At 32.9% G+C, this 22,513-nt stretch overlaps 2 protein-coding genes across 3 annotated transcripts; both read right to left on the bottom strand.

Annotated features, from left to right (window-relative positions):
• Window positions 1-5,181: 5,181 nt before the first annotated feature.
• Window positions 5,182-8,057, bottom strand: LOC108813391 (beta-glucosidase 26, peroxisomal). The gene is made up of 11 exons (XM_018585930.2): window positions 7,892-8,057; window positions 7,707-7,797; window positions 7,490-7,618; window positions 7,324-7,399; window positions 7,057-7,222; window positions 6,703-6,958; window positions 6,501-6,616; window positions 6,191-6,408; window positions 5,978-6,115; window positions 5,787-5,901; window positions 5,182-5,690 (listed from the first exon to the last, which is right to left on the bottom strand). Exons 1-11 carry the CDS (start codon window positions 7,897-7,899, stop codon window positions 5,339-5,341), a joined length of 1,665 nt encoding a protein of 554 aa, XP_018441432.2. The 5' UTR covers window positions 7,900-8,057; the 3' UTR covers window positions 5,182-5,338.
• A 5,889-nt stretch (window positions 8,058-13,946) lies between these two features.
• Window positions 13,947-22,282, bottom strand: LOC108851918 (beta-glucosidase 32-like). Of its 2 annotated transcripts, none has more exons than XM_056988094.1 (13): window positions 22,046-22,282; window positions 21,837-21,906; window positions 16,715-16,770; window positions 16,373-16,448; window positions 16,182-16,259; window positions 15,981-16,068; window positions 15,616-15,871; window positions 15,396-15,514; window positions 15,084-15,301; window positions 14,873-14,910; window positions 14,671-14,773; window positions 14,463-14,571; window positions 13,947-14,370 (listed from the first exon to the last, which is right to left on the bottom strand). In XM_056988094.1, the coding sequence occupies exons 1-13, from the start codon at window positions 22,193-22,195 to the stop codon at window positions 14,130-14,132; spliced, it is 1,602 nt and encodes a 533-aa protein (XP_056844074.1). In that variant the 5' UTR covers window positions 22,196-22,282; the 3' UTR covers window positions 13,947-14,129. The 2 variants fall into 2 exon arrangements, with proteins under 2 accessions (XP_056844074.1, XP_056844075.1); XM_056988095.1 differs by having other exon boundaries at window positions 16,715-16,835; window positions 21,732-21,906; window positions 22,046-22,124.
• Between the last annotated feature and the right edge of the window lie 231 nt (window positions 22,283-22,513).

Genomic DNA, 22,513 nt, shown 5'->3' with positions numbered 1-22,513 from the left:
ATGTGCAATGTTTTTTGTTTCCAACGTCAGCGTTTACTATTATGTCACGGTTTTCTGACGTTGTTGTTTAAGAAGGTTCAAACTTCTTCTTTTTTTATGGTTTGGGTTATCTGGTGGAACGAGACCCAACCAATTAATTTTTTTGGATCAGATAAATCCGGTTGTTTACAAGAAAAATTAGAGTTCTATTCATGTCACTTCTCGCTTGGACACAAGAAAGTTCGTACTTAATTACTATATAGTAATGACATCACTGATGTCCTACACTCCTAGTCCTTTTTAATACTCTCGGCTTAAGGAAGTATTATGTTTTTCAAAACACATGCTCGGAATTGTCTTGTACTACTTTCGTTTTCAAGAACATTCGGGTAACTACATCATAACTAGAAGATAATTTGGTTTAAAGTTAAACCAATTAAAATATTTATTTTATTATTTACGATGAAAATAATTTTTTTAACAGTATTGAATCCTATGTGAACAAAAAAAAAACAGTACTGAATCATATTTTTAATATAAATGATTATACATGTAAATTTCATGATGGGTAGTTTTATTTCTTAATATATTTACAATAACTTATAACTAAATACATTAAACCTTAGATACAGGAAAACTTCAGTATATTAATTAGCATCATGACCATAATAACATTTTACTAACTAAAAATATTTATTTAGTCAAATTAACTGGATAAGAAATATAACTTAGAAACATTTATTAGTTTATTAAATTGTTAATTCATAAAATGCTAATTTATAAAATTTACACTTTAGATTACTAGAAAAGACTTGATATCGATACACGATACACTTTTAATTTTGGCTATAGTCTCCCATATTCGAGCTGTTAACAATTACAACTTTGTTTAAAAGCCAAAATTAGTATTATTTCATCTTAGATTGAGTACTTCGATTAATTTTTGAGAAAATTGGAAAATGAAATATTTTTAGCTCAGATTTTCCCAATAGAACTTATATATCGAAGATAGAACTATATATAATACTTAGTATTCAATTTATAGATTAGGTAGATGGCTAGAATGTGTATTCTATCCCACCCAATACATAAAATAAAATATTATTTTACTATTTAAAAAGAAATTAAACATATAAAGAGTCATACTTATGTTTTTAATGATTTTCATATTTTCATATTTTAAAATTTTAGTTATTATTTTCTTATTACAGAAGGATAAAACCTGTCCAAATTAACTAAAATTATCAAAAGTCCTATTAAATCAAATAAAAGTTGAAATATCTCTTTTTCTAGTTCTCCTTTCATTTTTCCGGTTACTTGAATCTAATAATTAATAATAGAAACTAAACCAAAGACTGAATCTAGCAGTAGACTTTTCACTCTGGCTATAGTCTTAATATTCGTTGACGCCGTCGTGTGATTAGTGGACCGAAACTATATAAATAATCCTACTATAGTAAAATGAGCCCTGAATTTTTTTTTTTAACGTCTGAATCGAATAATCGAGAAATTATGCTATTACAACGATGAGAATATTATAAAAACGATTCTACAGCCGACAATTCTACCATCCTATGAGAATACACGTCTGACTGCACCACTCTGAGCCGTCCTTTGAGATCCATGTTCGATGGTACGCCATGCACTAAGCTGAAGATCTCCTGTAACATGTTTCTCCATAATCTGCATAATTTGGTATTTTCTGGGATTTGAACCCTAGACCTCCGAATGTAGAAGCAATTGAACCCTTAATCAAACCACTGGACCAAGGAGGCTTCCACAATGAACCCTGAATTTATGAAACATTCTAGGTTAATAGATTCGTAAAATAGATTTAAGTCTTAATAGAATGACGTCGTTGATAAATAATCTTTAACGCCGTCTCACTTAAATATAAAAATACACTGAAAACTTATTTTATTTTATGTTATCTTATCTTCAAACTGCTAGAACTTGAATACAAGCTAGCAACTGGCAAGTCTGGCATGACCAACAGCTGTGAAAATGAAATACTTATTTACAAATTAAATACATATATATGTCTATCCAAGTAATCACGCTTTTCGAGTTCGAATATGAATTTTCTAGGAGGCTATTTTTCTAAGTTTCTTTTTTGCGCTTGCTTAACTTGAATGAGCATGTTACACACATAGAGGTTCTAATGTCTATAGTCAAAATACATCTGCTCCGATGTCAGTCAAATGACATTTTTTAAATATAACTAAAACTTTGATCCGTACCCAATCATTTATAAATATATGACTTTGATATTATCAAAAATATTTTAAATATATAATTTAATTTTAATGTTATGTAACTCTATAACTATTTTAGTTAAATTTCTTATTCAACAATATTAATATATAATAATTTATTTAAATATTTTACTTGATATTAATTATTATTACATAATAAAATATTTTCGAGTTAGATACAATAATTTCATGATATGAAACAACCAATAGAAAATCTCTTTCAAAATACTTTTTAACTTCTACATTTGCACATAATACATTTTAAATTTTATTTATTTATACATAGAATTTTAGGATAATTATATTTTCGTATGGCATTTTATCATCTATCATTTTAATATATTGCAAAAAAATTCAAGTGAACAAATTGTTCAGTTTAGGTAATTGATCCTATTATTTTATTAGATTTTATACATTGAGTATCCATCATATTATTTAATATATTTTATTGGTATATGATATTTTCAGATGCTATGATATTAAGTTTTTAATTTTTATTAATTTATTTTCAAAATGTTATACTATTTCGATTTTGCTATCTTGTGATGCATTTTTAAAAATATATGTTATCAATCAATGATTTTATCTTTTATAAATTTTATAATATTATCATTTGAATTTGAAATATTTATTTTTAAAATTGATTATTTGGTCAACAAAAATTTGGCAAAACAATTATTTTGAGCATGTAAAACTACATGATATTTTTATACTAAATTAATGCATTATTTTATTTAACTTCTGAAATTTCTGAAAAGTTTTTTTAATAAATCAAAATAATAAAATTAATTTATAATAATATTATAGTACCAATTATGAAACTAATAAATGTATTAGTGTAAAAATATTTTTAAAATTGTAAGATTTAATTATATTTTTCTCAAAAATTATAAATAAAAGTATAATTTAAATTTATAGTTAAAATTGATTTGTTATTACTATTCTTATAATTATTAAGATTTTTTAGAAATGCTATATAATTTTTTTTTAAAAAATCAAATAGATAAAATGAATCTTTTTTTTTTTTTTTGAAACACATCTATTAAAACCTTCAAATAAGAGTTAGGAATCAAATAGATAAAATGAATCTTTTTTTTTGAATCCAGACGGGAGATAAAATGAATCTAGTATGCCATTTTTATGATAGACAAAATTGTACTTCTCTGTTGATACATAAAATATATCTTAAAAGAAATGGAACGTTAGGACGGGTCCCCGCCTGCACCCAGGTAGGGGGTTCGATCCACGCCGGAGGGAACTACCTTGCAACGCTCTTGTCACCCACACGGATATGGGCCATGCTTTCGGCCCATTTGAAAAACTGGGAGGGGCGTCTATCCGTGGGCATTCCTTCCCCTTGGGGATTAGTCTGGGCATTCTGGGCCTGGGATACCCCGAGGTTAAACAAAAAAAAAAAAAAAAAAAAGAAATGGAACGTTTTTTTTTTGTGTTTTTGTACGCTGCCAGTTTCCACGTATCGACTTGGACTCTGCCTAGTGCCTACCAGTAGAAAGCATTCAACGTGGAACGTGAATGTTGAGTAAATATACATATACATTTTTATTTCCTTATTTAGCTTGACTAAAAGAAAGTATTCATATTACTGTTGATTTGGTTTGTCCCCGTATAGTTTAAATATTCATGGAAATTAGCGTTTCTCACATACAAATGTAAAATTTCATTTCCCCATACTGTGAAGTGTGAACCCAACAGTGGCGGAGCCGGCCACAAAGCTTACTGGAGCCAACAAAACTGAAGCATAAGCTTAAGTTAATTTTGAGCAAAATTTACAGGGGTCATTGTACTAATTTTACAACATTTCACCAGTTTTTTAAACCAAAAATACAAGTAAAGTAAATTTGTTTGTAATAAAAATTTATAGGGGTCAAGTGACCTCCTTCCCTAAAGCTACTTCAGCTACTGAAATTTAAACAACATCATTAATACAAATAGTGTTGGGTTTGCGGGTCGACTCGCCTCGCGTCGACCCACCCCACCTTACTGCGGAACAAATTTTTCTTTTAATTCAAAAATCCGAACCGTTTAGCTTGCAACTAGAAAAAGTAAGATTCCACTCGCTTAAATTAGCGGGTAATATTAAAAATAATATTTTTAATATTTGTTTTATTGTTTTTAAAATAATATAAATAAAATATTTTAATTATTTTTTAAATATTCATAAATTTTATCATTTTTATTAAAAAGTCATATTTTTATTAAAAAGTCATATTTAAAACAAAAAAAAGTTGTGAGCTGACAAGTATCTGCGATTTAAATTTGATCAACCTGCACCGGTCCGCATAAAATATACTCGATCCGCATCCGTCTCATATATTTTCCAAATCTGTTGACCTGTATCCGCTCTACAACAGATTAAATAGAACGGGCCCGCGGATAAAGAATCAATTCCCAGGCCCAAACTACAAACCACTTCCTATAATATTTTTTGATTTTGAAATTTCAATAGCAGCAATAAGAACTAGTTTGATAAGAACTAAGAACATTAAAATATCGAATTTGGATGGCAACAGAAATATTAATCCTCATCACACCATGCTGCTTAGAAAAATATTTACTTTAGGTGGGCCTTTGAGCTTAAGAAAAATTTAGGCCTAATCTCCATATGGGCTCGAACTCTTTAATTATCTACAGACTTTAAATTTGGGTTTTACAGTGGTGTGCTCGCTGATCCTACATATAAATAATTTTACTCCAATTCCGACTATGGTTATAATTTATACGATAAAATCTAAAAACCTGTTCAACAAATTAATTTTATAAAAACAAATAAAACTACTGATAGAATGAGCTATTTTTCTCCATCTCTCTGCAGATCCAAAATGGAAAAGGTGCATTTTCTAGTAGAGATGATAAGAGGCCCATGATCGTAGTTACTACTAGTGGGTGAATTTTAAGAATTGCTTAATGGGCTGATTTTGTAAGGCCATTTTAAGAAAAGTATTTATTTAGAAAAATGATAAAATCCCTTATAGATCAAACAAGTTCATATAACATTGAACAAGCACAAAGAATGTTTACAAATCATAGCATATTCATCATCTTCAACAATTTGCAACCGTCTTTAGATTTTTCAACACTCAGTTTCAATTATTGGATCCCTTGAAGAACAGAGAAGTACCAACAGTTGCAGTGACCACGAACAAGCTCCCCAAAACCGCTGGTAACGCACCACTGTCTTGAACAGAATGCAGTAGCTGTTTGCCATAGCTCTCCTTCTTCTCTTCCTTCTTAGACTCCGAAGAAGAAGAAGACTCGTCTTCTTGATTAAACTTCAAGAACTCTTTCAACCACAATGCCGACATTTTAGGGTATCGTCTAAGCCCATCTTTGTAATCAATGTAATACAAACCGTATCTCACACCATATCCACTGTTCCACTCGAAATTATCAAGCAATGACCATACGTAATAACCTTCCACTCTAACTCCATCTTCGCTGTTAATATCAATACAGTATAATTTTCATTTTAAAAAAAAAATTTAATTTATTTATTTTTCTTTATAAATGGTTATAATCATAAGTGTTGCTTACTGTATAGCTTGATGAATGGCGTGTATGTGTCCTTCTATGTACTCCAATCTCTCTGTGTCGATAGAAGGATTGTACATAAACAGACTCTGACTCTGCTCAGCTACTTCACCATAACCTGAGATTATCATAAACAAATATTGCATGAGAGATCTATATAGAAACAAAGGGACACATGCAAAAGATGCTTATACCATTCTCGGTAATGAGAATGCGAGGATTTTCATAGTTTTTCTTCATATACTTCAAAACGTTTCTGAGTCCTGTTGGATATGTAAAACTCCACTCTGATCCTCCTTGTTTCGCTATTTGTTTCCCATCTATGTTGGTTTCTGCATCATGTGTTAGTAGATGACATTAGTACCAGCATCATCATGAATCATAACCATTATCATCAAAAGACATACTCATCCAATCTACGCCTTGATCAGTTCTCCAAGTAGGTTGCGTAGGATCCACGTATTTGATACTCTTCACGAAAAGCGAGCTGTAATAGTTGATACCAACGTAATCACAAGAGCCTATGAGCTTCTTGGATTGTTCTGGTGTGAAACTTGGTAAACGATCTCCAACAGATTTCTTCATCGTGTCTGGATAGTCTCCATACACTGTTGGATGATGATGCCTGCAAGAAACACCGCGACAAAAAGACAAATTCAAGATCGGTTTGACACTAAAAAAAAAAGACTAATCCATGTCTCGTTTTGAATTACTTACCAACCAATCATGAAGTCCATAGCTCGGTTACATCCTTCTACATCATCTGGATCGCTCGGATCATAAGGCTCATACCAGAGCGGGTTATGCGCAATTCCTATTTGTCCATTTTTAATCTGCATAGTTTTCAAATCAGATAACTACAACAAAAAAAAACTGGAAAGTGACTTGTGATCTTACTATTTATAGAAAGTATACTTACATGGTCACATTTTCTAAACACTTGCACTGCTTCTGCGTGCGCTAGAAGCAAGTTATGGCTCACGATGTACGCTTCGTATCCCGACATTCCAGCAACACTAGCTCCATTTACATACTTCGAGCATCGTCCTGGCGCTTTTCTCCCTGTGTCATAACCCGCAACACTGTACACCCATGGCTCATTCAATGTGCACCACAGACTCACCCTATCCCCAAATCTCTCAAAGCAGAGACTTGCATAGTCTCTAAAGTCATCTCTGTATTGACATATAACCTAACATGAGTCTCTAGAACAGATACACCCACCACATATATATATATATATATATATATATATATAATTCAAATATCTTACATAATCTGCTCGCTTAGAAAACCACCATATTCATCTTCAAGATCCTGAGGAGTGTCCCAATGAAAGATGGTAACAAGAGGAGTGATTTCATTGGCTAGGAGTTCATCTATAACATCATTGTAAAACTTAATCCCTTCTTCACTAACTCCTCTCTCCCTTTTGCCATCTGTTTTTTGAATTTCACAGAATCAACTCGAGATATTTTTCGATATGGAACTGCTATGAATATTGACAAACATAAGGTTCTACAAACAGAAATATACTTACAAGGTAAAACTCTTGGCCAAGCAATGGAGAGCCTAAAAGAATCCATGTTTATATCTTTCATCCTCTTGATGTCTTCCTGTACAAGAAATGGATCACAGATCTTCACTATTGTGTACCTTACTACCTTGAGGAGAAAAAAACCGAAAAGCTTAAACGTAGAAAGTACCTTGTAACGATGGAAGAAATCAACGGCGACGTTTCCATGACTATGGTCACTGATCCTGTGAGGAAACCTGTTGGAAAAATGATCCCACATGCTTTCACCTCTCTCACCTTCTGTGACTGCTCCTTCATACTACACAAAAAAAAAACACAAACTGAAGTAAGTGAATATTGTAATGTTTTTTTTTATTGCTTTTTTTCTGTTTCTTGATTTTATTTACCTGGTAAGAAGAAGAGGCAGTTCCAAAGAGAAAGCCTTTTGGAAAGCTAGCTCTACCTTTTGACATCGATGTAGGATATGTTCTTTGAAGACTACAGATTAATTTTCAAGACATTAAAATTGTATCATTAAATATGGATCTTGAAATGATTGAGATCATAGAAAGAAAAGAAACAGAGCACTTACTGTGTCATCTTTAGTGGGTTTAGTCTTGTATGAAACTAAAGTGTGGTTTTTGCTAAAGGATGATCTTGGAGAAGAAAGATAGAATGATAATAAGAGGTAGATCTTGAAATAATCTTCTCTGCTATAGATCTTGAGAAGCGCCTTCAAAGTGATTTGATATATAAATGCGTGATTGAGATGCATAGAATGGAGAAGTCAAAGTGGGGTTATAATTTTTTTCTTTATGCAGCATTATTATTTTAAAAATCGAATTGATTGAAGGGGGAATCCTATTGCAGACCGTTCCTTGTTTTGCCTATTAGAAAATATCAATAAGGTCGGTCAACTTCAATTTTCAGAATACTTGCAAACTTTTAATATATTTCTTTGAGAGAAAAAAAAATTGTCCTTTGCCGATTTAGTTGATTAAGGACCGTATTATTTTAAACTAGGTGTTTTGTCCGCACATGCAGGCATGTATTTCTTATAAATATTTATTAGTTTATGTCTTATTAAGCTAAAACCAGCATAATAAATTATTATTTATGTTTTTAAATAGTTAAATCAACATCAAAATATTTATATATGTCAAATACTTTTAATCAAAATATATACTTATTATTGTGTTAAGTTTTTTTAAAACACTCATATCTTAGAGATAGTTTAGAAAATATATTTATATTTTTTGGTTGACTAATATTTAATAATAAATTGTTTTGTATTTTAATTTTTCTTTAACTTTTATAACAAAAATATTGTTTTCAGATAGGCACAAAAAAGAATAAATATAGAAGAATTTTTTTTTTTTTTATAATTCTAAAATATTATTTTGTAATCAATTATTTAATATAGCATATAACATATAAATTGTATATCATTAAAATAAATTAGTGAATAGTTAGAGACTAATAATAAATTAATAATCTATCTAAAAGTCTAAAACCTAATAAAAATATGACAAATAAGAAAAGCTAATATAACATATAAATTTAATATTAATAAAATAAAATTCGTTTTATTTATATAGAATATTCATCAAGCTATTATTTTAAATTAATGATTTAGTGATTCAGCTCAAAACAAATAATACATTAATGATAATTTAGCTTAAACTTAATAAAAATATAACAAATAAATAAAATTAGCTAAAATCATGAAGAACATGACAAGTAAGCAAAATCACTTCATAAATAATAATATAGATATGCTCTACTTTCCGTTGCACGTAATTCGTCCCTAATCCATTTTTAAATTGAAAATCGAGTTCTTCAATGTCATAGATGGCTGCGTAAAACCCAAAAATTCCCAGTTTTAGATTCTAATAATTAGCATGGTTTCGGTTAGGGATGTTCAGTCCGAAGAAATTTTAATCATTTTTATCTTTGATTAAATTATTTTAGCGACCTGCTGCGTTCTTCCGAACGCATTAACAAGTTTTGAAGCACATGTTACGGTAAAAGGCAGAAGGTTATAAGTTCAATTGGACCCACGCAACTACACGTAATCCATGATAGAATGGATTCTTAACTTAAATTTCCACTTAAGTTAGGAAAAACGCATCAGTTACAAAAAAAAAGTTAGGAAAAACGCAAAAGCTTTTAAACCATGCATAATTTAAATTGTTTCTTTTTTATTTCTCTTACCTAGCTTTTGTGTTTTTTTGTAACTACCTTTAGAAACAATACCCTTTTTTTCTTTGCATGTGCGTAATGAATTGATGCTCATGTTCATGTATGTCCCCTACTAGTTGATGCTCTCACTCAGTTTTTATATTATATTGTAAGCTCAAAATGCTCTCTCGTTTAGAGAACAAACACGAGACAGAGATCGTTGGGACATAGGCGGAGAAGAGCATCGTCGTTGACTTTGAATCATTCACGAGAGACTAAGAAAAAGAGGGCATATTGGTAGTTTTCACAGTGGTGTGTGACCAGTCAACGGTGTATGTTCTTAGACTTTGTCGTTGATCTTTAATATTCATCCACTGGTAACTTGACAAATAGAAGCAGTCTTGATAGTAACGTGGCTCTAAACTGGTCAAGCTTGCCGGCGATTTTTCTAAGAAAAGGACAATTACAAAACAGCTCAATAATCGTGGGACGTGATTAGTTTCATCCCTCTTGTATTGTCGTTGTATTCATAATGGCTGATCACTGGTACATAAAGTGGGGACTCCAACTCTAAATAAATTCATCTCCATGTCGTCGTCAACCGAAGACTCAAAAATCAAATATATAACCCGGTTAGATCAATGTCCCAATGAAGAATCTAATACATAAATTGTCAAAACTGAATCTCTACTTAAGGCAGTAAATTGTCATAGATGGAATATACACTAGAAATATTTTCTTGATTCTTCAAGATAACATCTTTACAGAAGAGTCTACATCAACCGACCTACTAGTTCTGTGAGTTTCTTTATCAAAAATGTGATTGGTAATCTTGAAAATTATATAATAGATTCATATATGCGCAAGAAAATTTAGCGGCTTGAGTGTTAAGTCCACTAAACGAAACTAGGTCTAAACGAAACTAGGTTTGGGACTTATTATTCGGGATCTGGATTCGATTCGAAATCCCCTCTAGATTCACTCCGAAAATAAGATATTCAGAATGTTCGGATCCGAATCCGGATAGTAAAATCAAAGATCTGTCAAAATCGATTCGGATCTATATATCTTAATTTTTAGGTCTGGATATCTGGATCTTGATCTATTATTTATAAAATATATTAAAAATCTTTATTTTATTAATAATTATATTTGATGTATTAATATTTATTCATAAAACTAAACTAATTTTATAATACTATATTTTATTTGTTTTTAAATATTATATTCATATTTATAAATCTTGTATAAATATTTAATTTATGTATTATTTTAAAATTTTATATTTTTAAAATTATTATTTTTACTTTATTAATTATTTTTACTAATCTGGATTCGGATCCAAATATCCTCGGATAGTATGAAATATATGGTGTGATTGGTAGCGGCTGTGAGTGCTCTCCACAGCCACATTTATTTCTAAAGCACCAAAATTAAAGCAATCATGCTTTAATTTATTTTTTTAAACTATAGCTCTTAAAATAACCTACAACTGTAGAAGTGTTCTGTAAAGCCAAATATCTAAAACAATTTTTAGTGCTTTCATAAAATTCTACAGTAACAAAATCTAAAAGTACAGCAAAAAGTCTACAAATTATTTTTTACAGCAATAATTTCGAAGCTACAACTGTTACCAATCAGACCCATAGACAGATATCCGGATGTTTCGAATCCAAATATTAAATTTACGGATCAGATCCAAATCTAAATCCGGATACCCCAAATTTCCCTGGATATCGGAATCCATCCCAGCCAAAACGAAACTATGATCCTCTGTAGTAGTGTTTTTGGATATTTAAGATAATCTAGGAAATTACTGGTTTAATAGTGTTACACGACTGGGCCAGGGCCTAAATAGGTTCAAGACATAAAAATGGGCTGTCCTGGATGGAATCAAGAAACCCACATTTGATTGAAGCTCACACTTGAGATAACATTTAATTAAGTCAATTACTATTATTATTACTATTATTATTATTACTATTATTATATTATTATTATTATTATTATTATTATTAACCAATAACTAATTTTTATTACTATTATTATTTTATGGGTGAAGCCATGTAGATGACATGTACGCTATTTCCATTTAAAAATTTAGGTTCAGTTTATTTTATTTAACTTTATTTCTCACAGTTCTATTCTTTTAAAATATATATATTTTTTGCTTGATTTATTTTTTCCTTTTCAATATTTGTCTGACCTAATATTCTTTTATGTTTTTTATTTATTAGTATGGAACATAGATTTCTTACACATCAGTTGTGCGACTTAACCGAGAAAAACAATTATAGTTGCTTGCTTAATTTTCTGTTTGATTACTATTATTCTATTAACTAGGTGTTTTATAATTACTTATTAATACATGTATGATTAATTAAAAATTATAGTAATAATTTATTGTTTATGTTCTTATTTCAAAAAAATTACGTATTATAAATATTTGAGAGTTTTTTGTAATTATATTTATTACTAATAACTAAATATTATAAATCAATCAATATTCTCTTTTAGTTATATAAAATTAAGAATTTTACTTGATTAACATTTAGTAATGTTTCTGTTTTTAACTTTTTTTTTATTAAAACATATGTTCAGATAACAACATAATATATATAGTAATTATCTTTTTAGTTAAAATATTTTACCTAATCAAATAAATTTTCAATTCATTTTTATTTGCAGATAACATTATAATATAGTAATTATCTTTTTAATTATTTTAATCACTTATCTACCTAAACAAAATTTAAATTCGTTTTATTTTATGGCAAATTTTTATGTATAATATTCATTAAGGACATAAACAAAATTAATCACTCTAACTTTTAACGTGAGAGCTCGAACACGATAATCTAAATAATTATCTTGTAAAATATTATACTCCCTCATTTTTCTATATATGATGTTATAAAGAATAATTTAGTTTCTATTTGTATGATTTTTTGAAATTTTCTATCATATTGGTTAACACGGAAAAAATCATTGGCTTATCAAATTATATATCGAGTCTTAAAAAAAATTCAACAAAAAAACAAAAACAAATCCGTAAAACTATCAAAATAACTAATTAAAAATATTAAAAATTAATGTGTAGTCTTTTGTCTTATTTATTTAGAACATCAATAATTAATTACTTTTAGTTATTTGTTCTGTTGTAGTTAAAGCTTTAATAAAGTAATTTTTTTAATTTGTGTATTTATACTAAAATATCATATAAAAAGAAACAAAAGAAATATTTACTAAAATAACGACTTATATTATTTAACTATTAAGGAATCTCCTGTGAAAGTTTTTCTTTGAATCTCTCATGAATAAAATATTTGTAAAAATATACTAAGGAAAGAGAGAGATGATTAAAGAGACATGGAAGGTATGCTTCTTTATAAAAAGATGATGTTGACATTAAATCTACAGGTGTCTCCTTTCTGCTTGTTAAAGTTAATTTCCAAAACGGAAACATAAATTAAATAATAAAATATATTTTTTTTGTTAGAGAGACTCTAGTAGTTTTTGGTCGCTGCTGATGGCATTAGTTGACTAGATAAAGTAAACCTATATTAAAAAGATTAAACTATCAAAACTGAAAAGACTAATTATGGAAATTAAAAAAAAATTATGGAAGTTAAACACCGTCCGGTATTTATGAGTTTTTCTTGGATTCATGTTAAGGTAAACATTTAGGTTCATCAACCAATCATATGAGAAATACTTGGGTTCACCCCTAGAGTGAACTTTTAGGTTCACCCAACCAATAAGATTTCGTTATTTTATATTTAGTATCTTTAAAAAAAAAGAAACAAAATATTGTCAAGTTTTATTATGTTTTTGAAATAAAAAATAAATAGAAAATAATAGTAGTAGCAAAAAAAATTATATTTAAAATACCGTCAACAAAATACTAAACCCTAAACCCATGGTAAACCTTTGGATAAATCATAAATCTTTTGATTTTTTAAAAAATATACTTTTAACACAATCATCAAAACACTAAACTCTAAACCCTAAATACTAAACTATAAACCCTTGGGTAAACCCTAAACTCTTGAATAAATCCTAAACTCTAGGATTTAGAATTTATCCAAGTGTTTTGGAATTTAGGGTTTACCCAAGGGTTTAGGATTTAGGATTTAGGGTTTAGTGTTGGTTAAAGGTATTAAAAATATAATTTTTAAACGTGTTTTTGTTTGCAATTATTATTATTTTTTATTTATTTTTATTTTTATTTTTAAAATATAATAAAATTTGATAATTTTTTAATTTTTTTTTAAAATATACTGAATATGAAATAACAAAATCATATTGGTTGGGTGAACCTAAAGGTTCACTCTAGGGGTGAACCCAAGAATTTCTCCAATCATATTGTTTCATTTATATACATATTTTTTTAAAGAAAATAAAATATTTAATATTTAATTTTAAAAAATAAAAAGATAAAATAAACAAAAATAGTAATAAAAGAATGATTGTGTGAGTATATTCATACGTACATCCAATATTTACTGTTTCTAGAGCACTTCTGCAAAATTTACAATTTACTTTGTAAAAGAATGATTGTGTACGCTACAAACATGTATATATAATTTCCTATAGAACAAGGACTCTAGTTGTTTGTTTATCATGCTTTGATTCATTCTTCAAAGAAGTTAGACAATCTGCAACGCAGACCACCATTTCTTGATGCTACTAAACAGACCCAACGATGTTACTTTCTCCTTTCTCTCCAGGAACTTTTTGAACCACTTGGCTGAATCTTTAGCATATCGTTTTAGACCATCTGCATAATCAACGTAGTATAGACCAAATCTCATCGTGTATCCATGTTCCCATTCGAAGTTATCCAACAACGACCATGCGGAATAGCCTCTAACGTCACACCCATCCTCGCTGCAATACATTATTAATATTAGATAACTATCACTTAAGATTAGTTGTCACTATACTTATTCAACTTTTTATAGATACTGAAGTTTTCTTACGTGATGGCTTTATGTAGTTCTTGAAAATGTTTCTCGTGGTACTGTATTCTCTTCGTGTCCTTTAATAGTTGAGCACGTGGAACTGTCCCAACATCGTAGTCATCATATCCTGTAATTTATTGAGTGGTTATTAAACTAATAAAATAAAGAAAAAAAACGATTAGATAATAATTAGTGAAATAGCTGAAAGTAATTCTTAGAATGTTACCGTTTTCAGTTATGTAGATAGTTGGGTTGTTGTATTTATTTTTAATATGATTTAGAAGCTTTCGTAGGCCCTCGGGATATACATAGATAAATTTGAGTTCATCCTGAAATTGAAGAAATCAAAGAACAAATGTAAATTAGTCTTTGTTCTGAAATTTGTACATATAAGCCAATAATATTTTGAGAGATGTTGTAATTCATACCGATTCTGAGGAAATGTAGTCGCCGTCACGATTTGTCACTAATAAAAACAAAGAGAAGAAAGAAATATTATCAGTTTTAGTAATTTTTTGGGTAATTACTATATACTATTCATTTTTTTGTGTTAAAAAAAACTATATACTATACATCACCAGTTAGAAAACTGCTTAGCCTGCTTTTCTTTTATTTATTTTGAATATTTGAGGTTCTTACCTTTGTACTCCACGTGTTGATCGGTGGTGAAACGAAGTCGTGAAGGGTCTCTCTGAAGTTGGCGTGTGACATATCGAGCACTGTAGTAGTTTATTCCAATAAAATCAAACGAGTTTCTTATCATTTCAGTCTGTTTTCTGGTGAACGAAGGCAATCTTTTTCCAGCGTTTCTTTTAATTGCTTTTGGATAGTCCCCGAAGACTAGAGGATCAAGATGCCTGTATAAATAAAAAGAAACAAAGATAGGCGGATTAATTCTTACACTAATTTATTAGAATTATCAATAAAACTTGTAAATGAGATATAACTTACCAACCAAGGTAGTAGTCAAGAGCTCGTTCAACTGCTTCTTTATCAGCATGGGAATTAACATCATAAGGTTCGACCCAAAATGGTGATAACACTATGCCTATTTTTCCATCTTGGGAGATCTGTTTTGCAAAACCAAATTTATTAGTATCACAAACAGATTTCAAAATGTTAACTATACACATATTTTCCGCCCTTTAATATAGTCCAATAATATATATACCTTGTCACAATTTCTAAACTCTTCAACAGCTGCAGCATGAGCTAGAAGAAGATGATGAGAAACTATATAAGGTTCGGTGCTTGAATCACCAGCCACGCATAAGCTGTTTACCCATTTTGAGCATCGTCCCATTGCTTTGTTGCCCTTGTCATAACCCGCAACACTATAAATATAAGGCTCGTTGAATGTTATCCACATATCGACCTTGTCACCGAATTCTTGAAAGCAGACTTTTGCAAAGTTCCGGAAATCATCACTGTCGCAAACATCAACATAATTTTAAAAAAAATTATAACCTTACGTGTTTGAGTTTATTATATATGGTAAGTAATGGAAGAATATTTTTTATAAATCTTTTTACTCACATGATTCGAGGGCTTAAAAATCCACCGTACTCATCGTCCAAAGCTTGAGGGATATCCCAATGGTAGATGGTTACAAAAGGTTTTATGCCTGTGTGTATGTTTGAATATATAATGATCAGAAATCATTGAAAATTTTGAACAGAAATAGCTAGTAATATATATAATTATATATACACACTGGTTTGAGCATATGATTCTCACCGTTTTTGAGGATTTCATCAATGAGGTTTTTATAGAATTGAATTCCTTCGTTGTTTACCCCATCGCTTAGTTTCCCACCTGAATATTCAAAATTTGAAAGATCGACAAATGGTTAAGTATATACATCCATATAAGATTGAACCATGAAGTTGTTATTTGTCAATCATTTCGAAATTTGAAGTAGTACTCACTTGGTAGTATTCTTGACCAAGAGATGGAAAATCTAAAAGTATCCATATTCATTTGCTTGATCAACTTGATGTCATCCTGCTCGTTTGTTACGTGAATTTAAGGTAAATATTAGCTAAACGCACAAAAGAAGACAAAATGTTGTTAAACTAAGGTTTGGATTAATTTCTGTATCCCATACACTTTTTTTTTCTTTTTTTTAAGTCCCACCTACTTTTTTCAAGAATTTCTTTTCGTAAAAAACGTTTCAAATGATTTTGTAGTGGGCAATTATATTAAAATAAAATAAAAAGTATATTAAAATAATAGTTACTAAGTAAAAATAAAAAAACGTAAAACCATACCTTATATCGATGATAAAAATCAACGGCTATGTCTCCATTGTCCATATTTGTCCTTTCTGCAAGTTTAATTTACCGTGTCACGTACAATTTATAAAAGCAAAAATATTCCACAGTTTAGAACCTAAAGACAATAGTAATGTTGGGCCTGTGTATGAAGCCCAAACGTGTGAGAAACAGATCAGCGTGTCTCAGCCCAACAAGCAGACTTCGTCGTCTTCTGTCAAGACTGTCAACACACAGCTCTTGCGTGAGCGTTGTACGTACGAGCCAGCTCACAGTATGGTTACAACGAATAGATTTAGCTGTCTTGACAGCTGTGCGGTCGTATGCTAACGTTTGAATGAAAGGATAAGATCTAAGCTTTGTATATAATGATGTAAGGGGTCTGAGACCAAGAAAAAAAGGTTGAAAATCATTTTTAATAAAACAGAGTTTTCTTCTTTCTCAAGCTTTCGTGTTGGCACTCACATGGTATCAGAGCCATGGAGGAGTCCATCGAAGCTATTTCTACTCCATCTCTGAGTATCTCGCAATGCGTGACTCTAAAACTATCTTCTTCAAACTATCTTCTCTGGAAAACACAGTTTGAGTCTTTTCTTTCAAGTCAATCTCTTTTGGGTTTTCTCAACGGATCTACTCCTCGGCCATTACCCACAGTCACGAGAAGGGATGGTGATGTTGTTACAGAGGAAGCAAATCCTGAGTTTCCCAAGTGGATGCGTAAGGATCAGTTGGTCATGGCGTGGTTGTTTGGGTCTCTGTCGGAAGAAGCACTGCGGTCTGTTTACGGTTTACATTCAGCGCAGGAAGTGTGGACTTCTCTCGGGCAGAAATATAACCGCGTCTCAGCCACTCGGAAGCTTGATCTACAGAGGAAGTTGCAAGGTATGTCAAAAGGACAGAAGTCGATGACTGAGTATCTTGGTGATGTTAAGAGCGTGTGTGATCAACTACACTCTATAGGATGTCCTGTCTCTGAACAAGAGATGGTCTATGGTGCATTGAGTGGGTTAGGCAAAGAGTACGAATCTATTTGTACGGTCATAGAGCTTTCAATGGATTCTCCCACTCAGATGAGCTTTGAAGATGCCGTGTTCAAGCTCATTGCGTTCGAAGATAAGCTCAAGGTGTATGCACAACCTGCTGAAGTCAACCCCCATCTAGCTTTTCATGCTGGTAGAGGCTACAATCCTCGAGGTCGTGGCGGCTATAACCACCGTGGAGGTTACAGAGGCAGAGGCAACACATCCTACTCCACTCGCGGCAGAGGATTTCAGCAGCAGTTTGCAGGAGGCAATACATCAAACTCACGCCCCACATGCCAGATTTGTGGTCGTTTTGGGCACACAGCTGCAAGATGCTACAACCGTTTCGATGAAAACTTTCAGTCTCCTGAGTCAGTTCACACTGCACTTGCTGCTCTGAAGGTTTCTGACAACTCTGCAAATGCTGGACAAGAGTGGTATCCAGACTCTGCCGCATCTGCTCACATCACCAGCAATCAGTCTCAGTTGCAGTCTTCGGAGCCATATTTGGGTAATGATCAGGTCATGGTTGGTAACGGTGATTACTTGCCAATCACTCATGTCGGTTCTATCTCCCTTCAAACTCCACAAGGTACTTTACCTCTCAATGATGTGTTGATATGTCCAGGAATAACCAAATCACTCTTGTCTGTGTCAAAGTTAACTGCTGATTACCCCTGTGAGTTTACTTTCGATGCTGAATCTGTTTGTGTAAAGGACAAAGCAACAAGGAGGGTGATAACTCAAGGAAAAAGGCATAAGAACCTGTATGTGTTGAAGGACGAGAAGTTTAAAGCTTTCTACTCTACAAGACAGCAAGCTACAAGTGAAGCTGTGTGGCACAAGAGGCTGGGTCACACACACATGGAAGTCCTTCAACAACTGTCTCGGAGTTCAGCCATAGTTATGAATAAAACAAGCACACGTCTGTTTTGTGATGCTTGTAATTTAGGAAAAAGTTCTAAGCTTCCGTTTTTAGATTCTGAATCGGTCTCACATCGTCCTTTGGAACGTATTCACTGTGACTTGTGGGGACCTAGCCCTGTGGTGTCAGCTCAGGGATTCAAGTACTATGTTATTTTCATTGATAATTATTCCAAATACACTTGGTTCTACCCTTTAAAGCTCAAATCAGAGTTTTCTTCTGTGTTTAAACGCTTTCAAACCTTGGTAGAGAATCAATATCAACACAGAATTGGTCAGTTCCAGTGTGATGGTGGGGGTGAATTCATCAGTAAAGAGTTCTTGAGTCATCTGGAAAAGCACGGTATCAGACAAAGGATCTCATGTCCTCACACACCGCAGCAGAACGGTGTGTCGGAACGGAAGCACAGACATATTACTGAGTTAGGTACTGCGATGATGTTTGAGAGTAAAGTACCACAACAGCTTTGGGTCGAGGCGTTCTTCACTGCTGCGTTCATTGGCAACCTCTTACCATCCTCTGTTCTTCCCAATCTCCAAAGTCCATTTGAAGTACTTAATGGAACCCCACCGGTGTATACTTCTCTTCGAGTCTTTGGATGCAAGTGTTATCCTTACTTGCGTCCTTACATGGACAACAAACTTGATCCAAAGTCTCTGGTATGTGTTTTTCTGGGCTACAACGAGAAGTATAAAGGGTATAGATGCCTCTATCCCCCAACAGGCAGAGTGTTTATCTCTAGACATGTTCTGTTTGATGAGAGTTCCTTCCCGTTTTCAGACGTGTATAGCAACTTTCATCAACCAAGTGCATCCGTCTTGTTAAACGCTTGGAGAATGGTGAACCTACAACCTTCACGTGATTCTTCTGATCAACAGCAGCAACTGCCTGATGAGCTACCGGCAAGATACGTTGTCCTCAACCCTCCAGTTCAGACAACCCAGGTTCCACAAGCTCATACACCTGTTGGGCCTGTGGTTGCTGACAACGCTAGTAGTGACTCTGGTTCAGTTGATCTTCAGCATGAAGCAGCAGATCATCAAGAGGAAGTAGTGCAGCAGGTGCAACCAGTTATTCAAGTGCCTCACTCTATGACAACTCGCTCTCGTGCTGGAATAATGAAGCCTAATCCAAAGTATGCAATGATGGTCATTCAGGGTCCATCTGCCGAACCACGTAGTGTCAAAGCAGCTCTCAAGGATCCTGGATGGACAGGTGCTATGCAAGTTGAGGTTGATAACATGGAGGAGACAGAGACTTTTGAGTTAGTCCCGTCTGAAGAAGGTCAGAACCCTGTCAACTGTGGTTGGATTTACAAAAACAAGTTGACTGCAGAAGGCAAACTGTTAAAACGAAGAGCAAGATTGGTTGCAAGGGGCAACGAACAGGAAGAAGGGATTGATTTTCTTGAAACTTTCAGTCCAGTGGTACGCACTGCAACTATAAGAACAGTATTACATGTGGCTGTTACTAAGAAGTGGAAGATTAGACAGCTTGATGTTCAAAATGCATTCCTGCACGGTGATCTAAAGGAGACAGTCTATATGAAGCAACCTCCTGGATTCGTTGACAAAGACAAACCAGATCATGTTTGGAAATTGAAGAAGGCTATATATGGTTTGAAACAGGCTCCAAGGGCCTGGTTTGACAAGTTCAGTTCATTTCTTTTGGAGTTTGGATTTGAATGTAGCTTTCCAGATCCTTCACTGTTCGTTTATCATCGTGGAGGTGATGTTATCTACTTACTCTTGTATGTTGATGACATGGTGATCACTGGCAACAACGAAGCTGTAGTGTGCAATTTGCTAACAAGTCTGAACTCTGCTTTTCGAATGAAGGATATGGGCAGTGTTCATTATTTCCTCGGCATTCAGGTTCATCAGTGTGAAGATGGTCTTTTCCTAAATCAGTCAAAGTATGCTCAAGATCTCCTTGTCTCAGCTGGTATGCGTGATTGCGCTTCCATGCCCACGCCTTTGCCTTTGAAGCTTGATAATCTTCCTGGTCAAGATGAGCTATGTGCAGAACCATCGCAGTTTCGAAGCTTAGCCGGAAAGCTTCAGTACCTGACATTAACAAGACCAGACCTTCAATACTCAGTCAATTACATATGCCAAAAGATGCATCAACCTACAGTTGCTGACTTCAACCTTCTCAAACGTGTACTGCGATATGTGAAGGGTACATATGACATGGGAATCAGCATCTTGGCGAACACAAGTTCCACCTTGCTCTGTTACAGTGATTCGGACTGGGCTGGTTGCAAAGACACTAGACGTTCTACCGGTGGGTTCTGCACTATGCTTGGTTCTAATGTCATTTCATGGTCTGCAAAACGACATGAAACAGTCTCAAAGTCATCGACTGAAGCCGAGTATAGAACCATGTCTGCAGCTACCTCTGAGATTGTGTGGTTACAAAACATGTTGAAGACAATGGGACTGCAGCAACAGGTCACTCCACTTCTGCTCTGTGATAATTTGTCTGCTGTGTGCTTAACAGCCAATCCGATGTTCCACAAACGTACCAAACACTTTGACATAGATTATCACTATGTCAGAGAGAGGGTGGCGCTCAAAGCTCTTGAAGTGAAACACATTCCAGCATCGCTTCAAGTGGCTGATATCTTTACAAAATCTTTGGCTCATCAACCGTTTGTCAAGTGGAGAAGCAAACTTGGTGTCTCCGTGCCTCCTACGCCAAGTTTGCGGGGGTGTAAAGACAATAGTAATGTTGGGCCTGTGTATGAAGCCCAAACGTGTGAGAAACAGATCAGCGTGTCTCAGCCCAACAAGCAGACTTCGTCGTCTTCTGTCAAGACTGTCAACACACAGCTCTTGCGTGAGCGTTGTACGTACGAGCCAGCTCACAGTATGGTTACAACGAATAGATTTAGCTGTCTTGACAGCTGTGCGGTCGTATGCTAACGTTTGAATGAAAGGATAAGATCTAAGCTTTGTATATAATGATGTAAGGGGTCTGAGACCAAGAAAAAAAGGTTGAAAATCATTTTTAATAAAACAGAGTTTTCTTCTTTCTCAAGCTTTCGTGTTGGCACTCACAGAACCATGTTCGAAGATATATTTGTAATTAAAACTCCCAGGAAACCATAGAATGTTAATATTGATTGATATTTTGGTGAAAAAGTAAAGGAATTAGATTAAATGTACACCTGGATATGCATGTGTGAAGTTGTCCCAAATGCTCTGCGTCCTCCCTCCTTCCGCGACTGCACCTTCATACTGCATCAATGAACGTTTTGTATAATTAAATATTAGTTTCACTAGCTAGTTTGTAAAATAGTTAGGCAGTAGATACAATACATATTGTTCTATGTAATAAAATTGCTTAAGCAACGACAATTACATTAAAAGACCTAACCTGATAAGCTGAAGAACCAACACCAAAACTAAAATTAGGAGGAAAACTATAACGGTCAAGTTGCTTGATCGAAAATCTAAGGGATCTTCCCTTTGAAACAGCACATGAGACTAGAAAGAGTGTGACTACAAGGGCAAGCTTAATTGCCATTTTCTTAGCCAAGTTAAGAATTCTGATGAATACTCAGAAAGTAATTAGGGCTTAACCGTAGTCTGAGAGTTGAAAAGCTCCCTAGAAGAGCTTATATATATATATATATATAGAGAGAGAGAGAGAGAGAGAGAGAGAGAGAGGAAGCTAGGGATAAAACGTGGCTATAAAGAGTGTGACGTTTAGACTACGTACTGAATTGAATAATCTTTACCGAGTGAACCAGATGGCTTTCATTGACTTATTGTTCGCCAAAATAAAAACGTTTGTTGTAGGTTTTCTGCACTGTTTGTAGATTCCATAATCTATGGGTGACTT

The sequence above is a fragment of the Raphanus sativus genome, chromosome 6, assembly GCF_000801105.2.
Source record: "Raphanus sativus cultivar WK10039 chromosome 6, ASM80110v3, whole genome shotgun sequence".
NCBI lineage: Eukaryota > Viridiplantae > Streptophyta > Magnoliopsida > Brassicales > Brassicaceae > Raphanus > Raphanus sativus.
This window is presented reverse-complemented; position numbering and strand designations above follow the sequence as displayed.